Source organism: Oxyura jamaicensis, chromosome 2 (assembly GCF_011077185.1).
Source record: "Oxyura jamaicensis isolate SHBP4307 breed ruddy duck chromosome 2, BPBGC_Ojam_1.0, whole genome shotgun sequence".
Taxonomy (NCBI): domain Eukaryota; kingdom Metazoa; phylum Chordata; class Aves; order Anseriformes; family Anatidae; genus Oxyura; species Oxyura jamaicensis.
In genome coordinates, this window is record NC_048894.1 from 64,446,626 (window position 1) to 64,464,551 (window position 17,926).

The 17,926-nt window shown below is 40.7% G+C and overlaps 1 protein-coding gene across 2 annotated transcripts in view; it reads right to left on the reverse strand.

Moving 5' to 3' along the window:
* The window catches only part of HIVEP1 (HIVEP zinc finger 1), a 116,577-nt gene extending 99,178 nt beyond the window's left edge, over nt 1-17,399 (reverse strand). Inside the window, exons 1-2 of one of the 2 annotated variants that reach the window (XM_035316107.1) lie at nt 17,322-17,399; nt 15,347-15,475 (exon numbers count right to left, since the gene is read on the reverse strand). In XM_035316107.1, the coding sequence (XP_035171998.1) occupies nt 15,347-15,386 (40 nt within the window). In that variant the 5' untranslated portion in view covers nt 15,387-15,475; nt 17,322-17,399. Of the gene's footprint in view, nt 1-15,346; nt 15,476-17,321 lie in introns of those variants that run through there. The other variant, XM_035316106.1, reaches the window with a different exon arrangement.
* Nucleotides 17,400-17,926: the final 527 nt, after the last annotated feature.

A 17,926-nucleotide genomic window follows, 5' to 3' on the forward strand; every position in this document is an offset into this window, starting at 1 on the left:
CCCCCGCTGCATGCACTGACATTAGCATCAGCTATAGACAGGTATGGACAAAGTTTTCTTTCCAACATACATTTATCCACTTAATGGCAAATTAATACTTTTTTGTTACTGTATCAAGGATTTCATATATGATGAGTTTCAAAGCATTACTTCACTAGCCTTGCTGCTGTGGTGGTGAGGTTGTATGAATGGGATGAAATAGTTTGACTTGGAAAAGCACTACCATATAACAATCTTAGCTGTAGTTTCTGAAGAGAGAAAAGGGGTGGGGTGGCTGGATCCAGCTGTGGAAAAAGACTCAGCTTTTTACATAAAAATGTCCATTGGAAAAAATCTATGCTGTTATTACAACAATTATTTATGATAACTTGTCAGAGCCAAAAATAAGCAAAGCTATTTGCATGCGTGTCAGAGATTTACCCAGGGGACAAAGGAGCAGTGCACCAGCAGAGCTACTGCCCCCTTACCCTTCCCACTAGTAGACTCCTATATGGTTTGCTAACAGTTGGTCAGCAAAATGACACAAAGAGCTATAACATGGTTTCACTCACTCATGCTGCATCTTCAGCCTTGTACAACTTCAAAACACTAAGTAACATACCTACGCGTTTCCCACATATGAAGCAGAAGGAGCAAAACAGGCATTTTAAAATTCATTTAGTAAGCATGCTTTTCGCACACGGGCACACATAAAGAACAAACCCATGATGACTTCCACCACACCAGCATGCTAAATTCCTTAGTGCTCCTGTGTGCAAAGATGGCAACAGTGATGGTGAAAAACCTTTCCTACCTTTAGACAGCCAGAGCCTATTCACTCTATCTTCCCATGAGGATCTAATCCCCGTTTTTCATGTTTTGTGGTTCCTAGGTTAGGGTTCGTGGAGGCTGCAGCCAGATTAGGCCATGCTCACTGGGGCCAGGCTCCCCAGGACCTGCTTCAGAAACCAAACAGAGGAGCACAAGCTCTTCCCCCCCAAAAAAAGAAAAAAACTGTTTGCCACATCTCTTGCAACAGCCCAACTCAACTGAAGAAGCACAAATGTAGTTGCAGTGACACGGAGGAGGACTTGGGCAATACTGAAGGAAATTAATTCTCGGTGGTGAAACATCCAGCTGTTAATTACTTTCCAGCATGAACTGAAGCCTAACTGTACCTTCAGGCACTTCATTTCAATAATTCATTCACCATGAAGAGCCTCCCTCGAATGAAAGGCAGTAAAACCCTAAAATAGTAAGAAGGAAGAGCATGCTGAACAGCTCTTGGATCGCATGGTGCTTCTCACCCAGCCATGTCCCACGCGTACACAGTGAGGCAACAGGCACCCACATACACTTTGGGCAGGCAGACCTGTACCCCATTAACCTACACCCAGGAGCACTGGGCAGAAGCACATAACAGGGGGACTGGAGGAGCACAAACAGGAAGAAAAAGACAGACTCTTGTGAAGAAGCCACACAGCTCAGAAGTTTTAGGAAAGGGTTCTGCTTGAAAACAACAGGTCAACAGGGAATGCTGCTATCTAGTACAGCCAGAAGAGACCTGGCTTTATTCCCCATCATGACCCTAAATAACCATTCCAAGGCCAGATCCAACAAAGCCTTTGGACACAACAGCTCCTCAGGCTTTAGTAGATCAGATGTCCATACACCTCAGGTCCTCACCTTTGCAGTAGACCATGTATAAGTAATGCCTAATTTTGAAAGGCCTGCTGAAGAAAGTGCAACAAAACAACAAAAAATATGGGAGTCCATATGACAGTTGGTTACTGTTCAACTATTTTGATTTCAGACCACTTCAAGGATGATAGAGAAAACGACAGGATGAATGCTTAAGTCAGTTCTAGTTATTTTCTTCATTTTTCTTCTAGCAGAGACGGAAGAAAACAGGCTGCATGAATGGTACTGTACCAACAATGCAATAGACAGAGCATTGAGTAGTTTGGATACTACGTATGCAGAAAGACTGACAATCGCAAATTACTTAATTTGTGGTACTGCTCATGTCTAACAGTTTTAAAGACACTTAAGGCATGAGGGGAGGTGGGAAAAAAATAAAATGCCTGCAAAACAAAAGTTGGCAAGATCAGTAATAAACTTGCTCACTATGAAAGAAGATTGCTTTATTTGTTGCTTGCCTCTATTTTCTTCCTACACCTTCACAGTTCTCAAAACCTTTGCCAGTTCACCAAAAACAGCAGGAGCCCTTCTATGCAAATTTCTTTGCTCTCTATGCTCAGGTGGAAGGTGGAATTCAAGACCTTCTCCAGCATATCAAAACTCATGCAACAACAAATATACTTGGGGGGGAGTGGGAGGGGGGCAGAGTGTGAGCAGTTAGAAGGCACAGAAATAAAATCAAGTGTCAACTGGAAGACTATGCATGTAAACCATAACATTCGGAAGAAAGTCAGATTGTTGTACGCAGGACTTCTCTTTACAATACATTAGCACAGTATGCTCTCTCTCCTTTTGGATGGGGACAGCGAGCGGAAGGGAAACCATGGCTTTTCAACACATCTCACCTCCCTGATGTTATCTCCCTGTGATTATTTCCCTTCAATCATTTTACCTAAAATCCTGTGAGGAAGCATTCAATACTTGTGTAAGATATTGATTTTTAAAGAGTGATCATTCAAGATGCAAAAGATAAGTAAACAAAGCAGAAAAGCAGTGGAGGGAGGGAAAGGCTTTGGTTTTGCCTCTCTACAGAATTTGTTTTGATACAGTTTCCCTGTTGCATGAATTTTCCATATGCTTGTGTCAGATGCATTAACTACAGCCACAGAGCTGTCAGATGCTCATTTTTTATTGTGTGCTTATGTGGCAGGCCAACCTTTCCATTGAATAAGTCAGTCTCTCCTGAAGCCAGGATCTGCAACCCAGAAAGATGTACACAATCGCATGGCCAAAAGTCTCAACTTCACAACAAAGGTGGGTCAGCAAAGCAAGCCACTACACTATGGAACCTAACAACTGTTACATTGCTTTTACAAGAAAAAATTATCAACAACATAAAAAATATTCTGCATATGCATTGTGAAGCAAATATCACAATGAAAACGCAGATTTAAATGAGTAGATACTATCAGAAGTTAGTAATTCTTAAATCAGAAAATCTCAAACTTTTGCACATGCTCAACTTTCTTTGGCTTTAAAGAAATAAGGAGCAGTAGATATTTATTTTGTTACCAAAAGCCCTAACTCGGTGCTTCAGTTAAAGCTTAATTTAAGCCCATCCTAGACTACACAGAATTTGGATCAAAACAGAACAAAAGCACCAATCCCAGACTCCTTTTCTTTTGCCCCATCTGATTAAGAAACCCCATAATCCCACAACTAAGTGAAAATATCAGTCGCACAGGCATTTCCCAACACCAGTGTGGGGGCAGGCACACATTTCTACCTCACATCCACAGCCTTTAGCACTTGAAAGGAATTTGGGGCATGGGGAACAGAGGTAAAACACAATATTTAAATGGAGCATACATACTAATGAGGACATAAACATTTAAATAACAGAATGCAGATCTGTTAATCAAATCTGATTACTAGCTTTCTCTATGTTTACTGGGTGTTCTTCTGGAAAATACCATCTTAGTTACTATTGCCAAAATTGTGTTTTTAAAGCCTGGTGGAGAAAAAGCTGATTAGTTATCCTATTGGCTCAAAAGAGATGTTTTACGTCAGCGTTTACTAAAAATGCAATATTCAAATTAATTTGCAGGTAACTAGTGTATAATTGTGCACCTACAATAACCCTTTCTGTTAATTCCAAAATAGACTTTTCCATTGGTGCCCCTTCCCTGACATCAGTATATTTTAAAGCATTTTACAGTTCTGCATGCCCTCACAAAAATAAGTGGGTAACCAGAAACTTTCAGCTCTACAAAACACTGACCATTACATGCTTTTCAAGCCATTTTCTTCTGCCAAAAGGAACTTAACTTTCAAACTCCTCCCTGTTTCTAAAGATTTTTAAGTAGCTTTTTATAAATATCACATCCAGCTACAGAAGTCCAACATCAGTGAGCTGTGACTATTGCTGGTCATGAGGTGCAAATCATGATTTCCCAGCCAAACTGAAAAACAGAAATTTGTAAGCCGCATTTTTAAGCTTTTAACATCTGATCCTGGGTGGCATATTAAGGTTCCCTAGAAAATACCCACAGAGGTTCCAATCTCTCTTTCGCTCTTGATTCTACAAACGAGCACAGAAAGGAAGCTGCAAGGTACACGTAGCACAGCAGTCTGCTCGTCACACACTCTCCTTTCTTTACCAAAGTTCCCTTTGACAGTTCAAGGCAGTAGAGAGAAGCTGGAGTGCAAATACAGTCAGCCTTTTGCTGAAGCACAGAGGCTGATCATTCAGAAGAAAAGATGCCAAAGTGTGAATCTACAACAGAATGGGGAAATTGAGAACTTTTACAAAAGAAAAGGATGTTAAAAAAAAGTACAGAAGTTATTGTAAAAGTTGGGAAAATGTTTCAATATCCATGCACTTCCAAGCAGTTCTAAGTGTGTTTATACAAATGTACTATCGATGTAACCATCCACAGGCTTGCTCTTTTATTTTGAAGAGAATGTAGAAAGATTACTTAAAATAATAGGGTCAGTTTTCAGATATATTGAAAATCCATTACTTGGCAATGCTTTCTGAGCATGTTACAGACGGGTATCACATTCTTCAAACCCCTGAACCTTGGCTCTTAATACACCATGTTTCTCTATAGTCAATTTCTTGTTCTGCTTTCTCACTGCACTGTAAAAATGTTATTTCTGATAACATATTAATAGTATTTTTTAAAGCCTAGCCATGTAGAGGCTTTACTCTGCTTCTGTAGAAATGTCTTTACATCTACAACTTTGTTCAGTGAACAAACCACAACACATAAGATGTCAGCAATATCAAAGGTTTGTGACATTTCAGAACAGATTAGGGAGGAATAAAAAGACACTATGAATTTTCCTGTATTTCAGATGCCCACTACACTGCTGATAATAGTTACACTAGCAGACTGAACGGCAGAGAAGCAATATCCAAGGACAGTGAGAACTAGAAGTTGCTTTGAGGAAAAAAGAATAAGACAATGAAAAAAAGCACACAGAAGGAGGAAAAGCACAGAAATACTACCTTAAAAAAAAAAAAAAAAAAAAAAAAGGCTGTGAAGAAAAAAATGATTGTCTTAAAGAGGAATGCACTATTCTTTTTGAAAAAAGATGGTAGAAACCAGCCTTACAATACTGGAAAAACATTGATAGTTAAAACCTGTTTTGTGTGGAGGCCATTTCCTGCCTTGAATTCTGTGAAGCTTTCCATGAGCCCTGAGACATGCCTGGATATACCTAGGGTGCCTTCCCGCTCGAGGGGATAGCATCCCTCCAGCAAAGGCCCCAAGCAGGAGATTCCAGCTGCTCCATCCAGGAGCTTCAGAGTCTGCCTCCACAGTACTACTGCATATGCAGATGATACACTGAGACAAGCAAAAGTTTCTGGTTTTCTGAAGCACTGTAGAGCTTCAGAGCAAGCCTGACTGGCCTGCTTAAGGAACTGAAGAGACAGGAGATTGACCATTTCAGCAGGGAAGCAGATCTGCATTCAGCAGCAAAGCAACAAACACTGGCTTGCTCTTGGTACCCCTTGTGGCAACAAATGTCTTCAGGGTGGCAGCCAGATTGTGCAGCAATCCTGGCAGGAAACTTTGTTGAAGAGGTATTTGGGACAGCCTGACAAAAGTACAATCATCCTCAACTTACACAGCAACTCCTCTGATATCTCCAGAAGGTACATCACCATTTCAGTTTATATTTCAGAATTTTGAGGAAAAAAAGGGAAAAGCACATAAAGAAAATACTATTTTCAAACATACAGATGGACACATATATTTGGACTTAACATACATTAAAAGTGTTCTAAAATAAATGTATGATTTCATTGGCACAGAAATATACTTTGTTTAAAAGAAAGAAAAAATACCAGGGGAGAACTTACTGAAATGTTCCATAAATCAATACCATGAAAAAGAATGTTTTCTCTCACCCCTTGACAAATGTGTGCAATACTTGAGACAAGTTTACTGTGTACACTGAGTAAATATTTACTCTGAAATTTATTAAATCATCCCTGTAATAACATTCAGTATTTGCATAGTTCCTAATCAGCTGCAGTCACAGAAGCACTGTCCTCATACTGAAGAAGGCAATTCTCTTTTAAGATTCAATGCACTTAACTATCACAACATACATACTTAGCTCTGCCTCTTGACAACTGAGAATTACAGGAACATTTTGACATATGTATTTTGCTAATAAAAATTATAGAGTAAAATATTTTAAACACAATTACTACATAAAGCATTGTGTTTCCTTGATAAAACTGGGACAGAAATACTTCTTTCCATAAGAAATCCTGAAGCAGGGAGAACGGTAAAACCTACTGTCTAAAAGACACGCTCCCCTTCAAAAGGCACAACTGCTAGAGATTCCACAGAGGTAATGGAATAGGAAAACTACCCCAGAAACTGTGCCGTTTCTAAACACTTCTTTCTTTTTCCTGGCTCCATATCATGTCTGCGTCACAATCTTTAGGTTAAAAACAAGTGTGCGATCTCCCATCTGACCTAGCAGCACTCAGTATTTAAAAATAATACTATACAACATTAACTTCTCCTGCTTCCCCACCCCCGAAAATTAAGCCAAAAATCAGAGGAAATCATGCAGTGTGCTCTGGATATTCCATGATTACCACTGCTGGCAGGACTTGAGCCACATATTTCATAGGTAACTAGGAACACACGCACAGTTGTTTTGTAGCTACGTTAGCCCACAGAATCCTCCTCAACCACTATTTTTTCTCTCTGCACCTCTTTCCAAACCTTTTGCAATTTCAGCCTGCTGAGGTCTGCCCCGGGATTTACAAATGGGACTTAACATTAACTTATTTTTTAAACACGCAGGAATCTGTGGAAAAGATGTTCACAGGGCATCTTAGCCTACCAGCACATGGTCCTTTTTAAGACATTCTCTGCTCGCTGCTTCTGCAGGGTATCGAAGATGCTAATGCAGTTTACTTTATTAACCAGACGCAATTAGGAGCACGAATAAAACCTTAAATCAAAGATTAAACTGAAAAGTACAAAGACTTTTTCAGCTTTGTCTTCCACTCTTCACACCCTGTGGATCATTAAAAAGACACTTCTTTTTCAGTCACCAAAGGTCACAAGGAAATTGCTAAATCAGCATGTTCTCTGAGCAGTCTCATTCTGAAAGAATCTTTAAGGATCTTTTAAAAGTTTTTGTACAAAACCAAGCAGTCCTGCCTACCCTACTAAACAAGAGCTTCCCCACTTCCCCCACAAATATGTCAGAGAAGGCTCCAAACATCAGCCTTAATTTTTTTTCCCTCCTTCTTCTTAATGTAAATATTCTGATTTATGACACATTTAAACAAGTGGAGGGAAAGACCATGCACTTTGCCCAATTGAACTCATTTGGAAATTTAAAGTCCAGTTGATTCATCTCCTTTAACGGAGGAGAAAGGAAAATCTTACTTTTCCAACTGAGAAGAGAGCCTGAATTTCTCTCTTCGTAATCTCATAAGCCATTACTGAGCTAAAATTCTTGCTATAGAAGTCCAACATACCAAAGAACAAGCAAGTCTAGGAAGCACATACTTGTATAACCAGCTCCTTAAAAATGTATAGCTCTAGGAAGTCTCATTTATGTCTCCCTGCATAAATATTTAGAGCAGTTTGCAATTTTAAATCAAATTGTCTGATCACAATGAACTCAAACTACATGTCTACTGCACCAAAAGGGAGTCGTTTCAAGATAAATAAATAAACAAACAAGAAGCCCAAAACCAGAGGGCTATTTTTTTTCCTCAGCTTCCTGAATGCATGAAGTCGGACTACATGCAGACTGTTTTGGTGATAACAAATGACTGTGGCTAGAACAAACCAATTTTCACCCACCTCTTCAGCAACTCACCCACTTACCTACAGCCAGATGAGGGAGGCACTGCCCACATTCTCCCTTTGCCAAGGACAGGGAATGAATGCAGCCCATGAATGCTCACCTGCAGCAGCAGGTATGTACTTACCTTACTTACCTTTGTACTTACTTCTGAGCACCATAAAGCAGGCTCAGTGTAAAGCCTGAAGGAAGCACTACTAGGCTACAAATTCCTTTGTTAATTCTTTACTTACAGAGAATTCACTGTAGCAAGATATTTTTAAATGTTTACAATGCTCTTGGAAAGTTTATTTTGCTGTGCAAGAGAGGCCTGTGCAATAACACAGCACACAACCACAAACTCTGGTGGACTGATGCATTCAGAGTTTGAAAATACTGACATAAGTGTCAATAGATAAACATGCATAGTTTTAAAGTATTAAAAAGATAATTCAGAAAATGTGAGACCATAAACCTTTGCCTTTTTGCCTACTAGGAGTAGACATTTAAGATGTTGATGATGATAAATCTGCGAGGAGGCTCTGATAACTAAGCCTCTGTAGCCTATCCAGATTTTGTTATTTACATTTTAATTTCTAATAGTTGCATACTGGAAGCAGCTTTTTCTTTTTTTTTCTTTTTTTTTTTTTCTTTTTTTAAGGGAAGCTCACCATCCATTCAGAATGTTAAAACAGTTACCTTACATCTCAATGCAAACCAAAATCTATTCTGAGTTGCAAGAATTTAAAAAAAGTCATTCTTCTGAATGCTCTGAGAAAGCTGCAGGGGCTTTCTCAGCAGCAGCTCCAAACTCTACAACATTACGCCACACACAAGAAGGGTATTACAGAAATCGTCATAAACATTTAAAACCTATAAGAGCCCTAATAGCTCTCATACTAGGAGCAAATGCTGCAAAGCTCACTGATGGGAGAGATTTCTCCCTCTGCTCCCTCATGCCTGGGCCATGGGAGGTACATCACTGTGGTACACAGCCCACACAGTGCAGTCCCACTGTGGTGGTGACTCACATGGGAAGCACTGTGGTTCAATAGGATGGAATTTCTTGGGTTTTCTGTTTTTCTGTTTTGTTTTTCCCTCCTCCAGTTTGCTATTTTAACAGCTAGGAAGCAACATTTAAGAATATCTTTTAAATGTTAAGATGGTAAAGCAAAGTGCTAAGAAGTCACAGAAAGCCAAAAGTAAGGTTGTTCACCCAAACTAAGTTAGTTTGGCTCTGGGCCATATTCGCAGCACACTCCAAATAAAAGACTACCAGTTTCTTCATCATCTTTTCTGTTGTTTAGTCAGCAAGCAGCTGCTTCACAACACTGACAACTTTATCTTTCGAACCCTTAGAAGCTGATGCGGTACTGATATCTCCAGTTTACAGGCAAGAGATAAAAGCATGGAGAGATTAACAGATTTGCCAAAAGTGTTGACTGATCTTTGGTCACCTAGACCATGATTTTTACTTTTTTTTATTATTATTATTTTTTTTTTTTAAAAAAGGTACTTAGCACTTTTACATCTACAACTTGGAAGTAAAACACCATAGCGGACCAACTGCAGTTGCAGAAATTCAGAATTTGTGCCTTGGGATCTCAGCTCTGGTAAAATGCAGAACACAGTTACCAGTTGGCTGCATAAATCTGGTTTAACAGAATTGCTCCGCCTCACACAAGAAGCTTGGAAGCAGAGGCAGGAATAAAACGCAAGTCTCTCAAGGCAGTACAGTCTTATCCACTCTACCATTCTTTTTCTCTCTTGCAATCCCCTCTCAGCAGGCATTTTTCCATTGCTTGTGACCACTTACGTAATGGGCCCAACCATCCTGCACAGCAGATAGGACTGTCAAAAAAAAAAACACTTAGATGATCTGTCCAAAAAAAAACAACACTTAGATGATCAAATTTTGGGATATGTAACAAGGAGATGGGGACAGGACAGGTAAGGGGAAAAAGGGTGGCAATCCACAGCTTTAAATCCAGCCTTTATGAAGTGCAGTGCATTTTAGACAGTTTTTCAAACAAAGATGTATATTATTTACATTACAACTGAATTTACTATCTGCAGCCAAGAAGCTCTCTAAGGTGCAAGGATGTTTATACAGCACAGTAGGAAATAACTGTCGGTGTGAAGTTCTCACACTCCAAACAGGTAAAACAAATCCCCCCCAAAATAGAGAGAAACATTATAATTCCACACCACAGACAAGAAATACAAGGCACAGAGAGACTACTTCAAGGGCCTACAAGAGATATATAAAAGGTCTATGCATTGCATTGCGGGAGGATCTTTTGACACTTTGGCTGACAGCATACTTACAGAGCCACCTGTACCTTCTACCTTCATGAGGGAGATTTTGGCTTTTTAGTTGTTCAAGTATTGGAAACAACCTGACACACAGAAACCATAACTGCTGCCAAATGAACTGGGATTTCTATAATAAAGTCACCAAGTCAAAGCTCTGACTTCTTGTTCCACCTGCATCACACATGCTCCAGAAGTTTGAGCAAAATACTTATCTGGGCTTTCTCTACAGTGTCTTTAGGGATGTCTATGGGTACGCTACAGGGTGCAGCACACCAGCATTTGTGGTGTACCAACACCACACCAACGGAGCCTCAGAAATACCCTAAACCAAATCATTTTTCTGTCAGAAACAGCACTATGGCCCCAAAGTCAAATGTAATGCCTGCATATTTCTTTTGAACTGAGCAAGCGCAAGTTACAGAAGTGAGTCTTAAAAAAATATATAAAAAAAAAGACTTTGCAAATCCTTTGATGAAAATCATGAGTTAAAGCACAGCACAATGATCACTTCTCAGGTTTTATAGATGACATGACCAAACACTAATGAGAAATGTTAACCTGTCGGTTTTCAATGTAGACAGGCCTATTTCCGTACTGAAAGCACATTATAATTTTAAACCAACTCCAAGACTCTTTACTAAATTACACTTAAGATGTATCAGATACTTCATTCTCGTGGAAATCATCAGATCCAGAACGTATCCAGCTTTCCAGCCAACTTAGGCACACTTTTCAAATTACAGCAAAGCTATCAAGCTATTGAACAACACAATTTATATTATACTTGCACTTCTTTAACAAATACAAAGAGTTAAAACTTTTGAAAACAGATCTTGAACTTTATGGGCCCATCCACCATTTGTTTTGAATGGAAACATTTGATTGAGAAGAAAAAGTAGAAACAGCAACAATCTGTATTCCTAAAAATAAAGAGAAGGTTACCTAGGAAAAAGACAAAGTTAAAAATATTTGTTACATTTTTGTACTAGTGCATCAGAGCAGTGTGCTGAACACTGCACAGATAGTAAGTTTTCAATTTGAACTCTGCAATTGGGTACGCCTAAGTAAACAAAAACATGGGTTGTTTTTCCTCCTATATCCTCATAACCATCTGACAACAAAACCAAGCCCACTCAGCTCTGTTAAAAGCATGATTCTCAAATGTAACTGTACTTCTGGGAATACATTAATGCTTCTGTAAAATGTTTTGTTACATCCATGTATCAATTGGCCATGTAAATATATGGTGTGACTGCATGCAAAGTAGTCTTTTACCTAAAACTTAACACAACAAATGAAGTAAATTTAGGACCTATGACCTCTGGATGTCTGGTAAGCAGTACTTTCTCCAGCCTCCCTCCCGAATGAGATGGAGGTTTTCCTCTTTCACAACACACTCCTTTTCTGGGGGAGATGGCAATGATTTTTGTTAATAACATGATAATGTGTCTGAGATTAGCTTTTTTTTTTTTTTTTTTTTTTTTTTTTTAAAGAGGCTAAGACAAGGTCAGGAACTCCTACTTACTTGCTCCGTTTCAGCAGCATAGCTGACTGGTAACTCAGATAGATGCCAGTCTTTTCCCAGGCATGCCATTAGCCTTCATTTTTGAAACTACCAAGTATTTTTTGGAACTTGTATGCATTCAAATCGTATCCCTTTGTGACCCGCAAAAACATAATTTCCGTCGAACTTTAGCCACTTCTGGGAATGGCTAAAATTATTATTAGTCAGGAGACATGCACAACAGCTCTTACCAAGGCAGTCCACTGGTGATGCTAACGTTTTTTACTTGAGGATGTATTTGCGACAAGAAGCCAGGAAGACTGACACGTCAAAACAAAATAATGAAACAAGCACAGCAGATGCCTTATTGACATAAAGCATCAGATATAACATGCTCATTCAGCCACAGTCAGGCATTAAAACCATGTGACAAGCACTTAGTCATGAAAACAAACAGCCAACTAATTTCATTTTCTTTTTGAATTTATTTACAAAGTAATGTTTCTCATATCCTGCCCTCTTGATAACAGTTTTTTGTTTTATTGTTTTTTTTCCCCGCTGTAAAATTGGTTAGTATAGCACTATATTGACTCATCAATAAACAGACAGCAAAAGCCAAGATGGAGGGTGAGCGTAGGGGACCTCAGCACATACAAAAACGCACACACACACAAGAAGCAGCTTGATCTTCACTGTGGAACACTTCAGGGACATTTCTAATTTGTCAAAGACTGTCTGCTCTCTCAAAAGCATACAAAGTGTAAAATAAAGCGATGACATAGAAAGAAGAGCCTTCAGGTTACTTGCCAAATTCTTACATTTAGATCTACATATTAAACAATGCCATTTCATTTTCCCAAAAAAATAAAGCTGCTTACAGTAAACACAGGCAATATTAAAACTTTAAAAAACTTATTTCTGTACTGATGAAAATCACAAATTAACTTTTTTTAGGGGGTGGGGAGAAGTCATGAATTCACTTTTGTTTTAGAATTTGTGTACCTACTTTAGGTTCTTGGACTTGTTTTTTTACTCTCAAGACAGACTTGGACTGCAAGTGCAAACCATATAACTTGTCTGATGCACAGCAGAGTGGATAGACAGTGTCAAGGGTTGCTAAGCAGCACTCTCTTGGAAAAGTTAAAATTGGTGGGCTGTAGACATGGTAAAGCTACTGGCAACTTGACTGTGATGGGACAACCAGAGGGGTTTAGACAATGAAGGGAGAAGCCAGGTAACGCTACGGTGTTCTTCACACAGTTCAGATAGTAATAATTAGGTGTAGACAATGTAAACATAACTTTTATCATAAAAATAAAAGCTACTTAACCTTACATCTTTGTCTTCCAAAGTTATAAAATTTCAGAGTTTGCTGAGTTTTACCTTAGATCACAGACGTGTATTCTTTTTGCAGATCTAGTTATTAGCTGTACCGATCACCATAAATTAAACACCACATCTACAATGTATACTTAAAAGTTTTAATGGTTAAGACTCTCAATTTAAGTCTGGTCTAACCTTTCATACACAAATACAAACTGCCATAACTTCCATACACAAATGTAAACTGCCAGAAAACAGAGCTATGCAATCTTTCAGCCTCCTCAAAATCCATCAAAACCCAAGGTTTTCAGCATTTTCTGCTGTATTCTCAGAGATTGATAAAATAACTAAAACTGAAATCCAGTTTTCCTCATTATCAAGACTAAAAATGGAAGTAGGGCATCACTAATGAGAAGTAAACTGATTTTTCAAATCACTTCACCTCTAATAATCTTACGATAGCAATACATGCTTACAACATGTTGAAGTTCTCAGCACCTATGTATTTTCAACAATCATTTTTAACTGTTAATAAGGGGTTCCAACATCATTTCAAATTATGGGCTCACTGTATACCTCTTTTTCCCTTCCCAACATTTAACCCACCTTAATTTATTCAAAAACCTCTACTAGTTGTAGAAAAACAGAAACTGATAAAAACTGCTATTAGAGGGGTGATAAAAGCTAAGTGACTGGGGAAATTATGCAATGCAAAAAAAAATAATTTCTTACACAATTAAAAGTTTAATTAGACTATTTATTTTAGATGCTTTTAGTTAAATGAATACAAAGCTACAAAAAGCTTCACAGTAGACTTAACTCCTATTAAATTCAAAGCAGTACAAGAGTGGACACTAGAGCACTAAAATTAGATTGTTTTTATATTTGACTGGCAAACATTACATCAATTACATCAGCAACTTGGTAAGCAGCAATACTGAAAATTGGGGCCTAATTTATTGCTTTCAGTCTGAATGGGAAGTGGCATCACCTAAATGCAAGGCACTGCAAGGTGCCCACTGCTGCTTTTTCCCCTCTCCTGATCTGTGATGGAGGTTTATCCATCATGCTGTTCCACATTTCCTGAGTGAAGGCACTGCAAAAACATCCTCTGCAGCAGAGATGCTTACTGGTAGCAGTGACACAGTTCACAGACCCCCAAGGTTCTTGATAAAGCTGTATACACTAGCACTTAAGAGCCTCTCAATTGTAAACTAAGTGAAACATGTGCTTACACCTGTTGGGTTTTGGAGCTTTTTTTAATTTAAAAAAACAAAAGTTAATCAAATGCTGTTCCTGTGCCAGAAGTTTATGTTGACATTCGTGGTTTTATCCCTTTAGAAAATAAAAGCAAGGACGTTTCCCTACCACAGCAGTGAAATTCACCTTAAGAAAGCTGATGACAGCCATGTGAGGGGGTGCACGTGGAAGCACGTTCTCCCAACAGCTACATACGATGCCGATGGTGGAAGCTTGTTTTCCTTCCACATACACTCATACACTCTTCAACTAATCTATATTTTTCCCCTCATTTAATTCCTCCACGGCCACTTTGACCAAGACAGTAACAAATAATCAAGGGATCGGATTGCTCACATTCATCTGCCCGTCCTGAGCCATTAAGCATGCCAAGATTTTGTTCCAGGAGCCACCTGTACATCTCAGCCTGTCAGTTTGTGGATCATGTCCCTTACACACTTGCTTCCTTCTGCAGCCAGTGAGCTCAGGTGCATGAAGGCAGGCCAGCGAGGAGATCAAGGTCAAACTCAGCGATTCCTGGGGTAGCATGGACAACGGAGATGATAAATAATGGGGAGGCATGCACGGGTGGAGAGTCTGCTCCCCTTCAAAGCAAGCCAAACCAATTACTATCAAGAAAAACAACTACTGGCAGCCAGATCTCAGGCTGCATTTTACATTGCAAACATTTCCAACCTCCCAGCATATTTCAACTGTAAATTCTCTGGCAAGGAAACTGTGTTGTCTTTTGCTTTTTCAGAGTTCAAGCTACTTATTGCTCTAAGCTGGAGGATATCAAGAATGCAGTCATACACACACACTACAGCAGTAAGAACAGATTCCATTTATTTCTCTCAAAACTAGAGAAGCCTCCTGGATTACTCCTAGAATTTGCTGGCAAGATATTTTGGGGTCAAAACAGACTTCATAAGTACACATTTCTCCAACCTCATAACTGGAAATGCAACCAAGTTTCGCAAACACTTTTTCTCTCTGTGGAGAGCTACATACCTCTCAGATTTCTTGGATGTATCTGCTTTGTCCGCGGCATTTTCCTCTAATCTCATATACCACTTTTTCCTCTCAGAAATGAAGAGTACAGCAAGCAGAGAGATGGCAGCGCCATAAACTTGTCATATGCTAAAAAAAATAAGAGAGAAGTTAAGAGATGTAAGCAACATTAAGAAGGAAAACAAAGATACCTACCCACTCCCTTTCACCCTAAACAGTTATGGAAATTAGCAATGACCAATAATAAATATTTCTGTATCCGTCCCTTTATGGAGCAAGATGTTCCACTACCGTAAGAAAATTAAATGAGGGTGAAACTCCTTTTGAGATTATTCAGGAGGCATGAGAAAACTAAGACACTTTTCCACATTCGTCAGCTGTTTTCTAGCCAGAAAAAGTCTTCCAACAACTTGTCCCCCATGTAAATAATTCTGGAAAACTAAACAAAATTTGACATCAGGCTTTAAGATAATACATACTCTTCTCTGGGAGAGAAGGCAGAGCGACGGGCAAACACAGACTGCAGAAGCAATAATCCACACTATCTGCAACACAAGGAAGCCTCTGGTTCCCCCACTTGGGGCTTACAGGTCCAGAGGAACTCCTCAGGGGAGGTTATTGGCAAAATTCCCCTAGCAGCACAGAACCACATGGGCCCTTGACCCATCTGCAAGCTGTTGCACAGCCACTTTCTGCCCTGCCACCCTCCCAGGTAGCTGCAACAGTCCCTGCATTTGCAGGAGGCTGCAACCAGCAAAGGCTAAGCACACACAAACCCCACAGATGGGGGATTTATATATATATATATGTATATATTTAAACTGCCAACGCACCAGACTTTGTACTGAAATGGTATTGACCCACATGTGCATCCCCAAAATTACACCTTATTCAACATTAACAAAACTCTCACTTTTCAAATGTTCTTACGATTTACTCCCAGTTTAAAGAGCAGTATGTTTAATTTCCAAAATCCCCCCAGACCTATAGCAAACTACTTACATAGAACTTGTAAGAAAGAAAACAACAAGCGTAACCCCCCTGTTCCAGCTAAACAATGCGAAATGCCGACCACTTCTTTTTATAGCAATACCATCTCAGATGGTGAGATTTTCGTAATTAACACAAGGAAGAATTTATCTGAATTTCTACAAACCTCTCAATGGCCCTTAATATGGACAAGATCATTACAGAGAGCTACTTAATGGAGGAAGCATGTAGGATTTTTAGCATTTAAGCATTAACTTGTGGGGGGGGGGGCGGGGTTTAACCCGAGCAATATTTTTTTTTTGTTTTTTTTTTTTTTTCTTCTTTTCTTTTTTTTTTTTTTTTTTTTAATATAAAAACGAAATTCAAACCCCCTTCAAGCAGACTGCTCACCGCCATCCCTTCGGTCTAGAGGCCGCTGGGGAGCACGAGCATTAATTTTTAACGCTTCTTTTGTCTGCTGCAGCAGGAAGAGGAGCCAGGCAGGGGAAGAGGCTGGCACAAAGGAGGGCTGGGGGCTGCCGGCTCTGCCCCAGAGGCTTCTCGCCGGAACGTTTCCAGAAGGGGAAAACCGGATTCAAACTTGGGGGGACACAGATGGAGGGGGGGACAGAAGTGGAGGGAATATAGGGGAAGGGGAGAATGGGGGGGGTATAGGGGAGGGGAAGGAAGGAAATGAGAAAGGAGAGAAAAAAAAAAAAAAAAAAAAAAAAAAAAAATGAATAAAGAAAAAGGGGGGACCCTGGGAAAACCCCCCCCCAACCCCCCCCCCCCCCACCACCCCCCCCCCCCCCCCCCGGGCCCTGGGGGGGGGGGGGGGGGGCACAACAGCACCATAAAAATTAAATTAAAAAACAGGCAAACAAACAAAAACACTTGGGGCCCCACGGGGGGTTGTGGGGAGCAGAGCCCGTCCAGTACCCCCCAACCCATATCGGTGCCTCTCCCTCCCACCTTTACCCTCCCGCTCCCAGGGCCCACTGCAAACCTGGCGGAGGCTGATGGCGGCGGGGAGGCCGGCGGGGGGGGGAAGTGGGAGGGGGAGGGCAGGAGCTTGTGTTTGACAGCTTCAAACACAAACATGACCCAGCAGCGCCGCCTCTCACGGCCTCCCTCCTCCCCGCGCCGTGCCCCCCCCCCGCCAGACTCCGCCCCCCCCGGGCTCCCCTCGGGGAGAGCCGCGCCGTGACCGGGGCAGGGCGGGGAGGGAACGGGAGGGGAAGAGCAGTGGGGGATGCTCTCGGAGGGGGGAGGAGGATGCGTTACCCTCCCTCACTTTCTATTGCAGGAAGCGGGTGACGTCACCGGGTCTCCCGGCCCCGCCCCCCCCTTTGCTCTCCCTCCCTCCCGAACCCGGGGGTGGGGGAGGGGTCACCGAAGGGGTTTCCTCACGGGCCGCTGGGGGAGGGGTGGCGAACACCCTGTCCCCCCCCCCCCCTTCTTCCCCTCCCCTCCCGGTGTGGGGACCGCCCCCGGCCCCTTTAATGGGAGAGCCCCCCCTAAGAGCACCCGTATTAAGCACCCTCCCCGTTCACCCCTCCACCCCAAAAGTTATCCCCACCCCCCGCCAAAAAAAAAAAAAAAAAAAAAAAA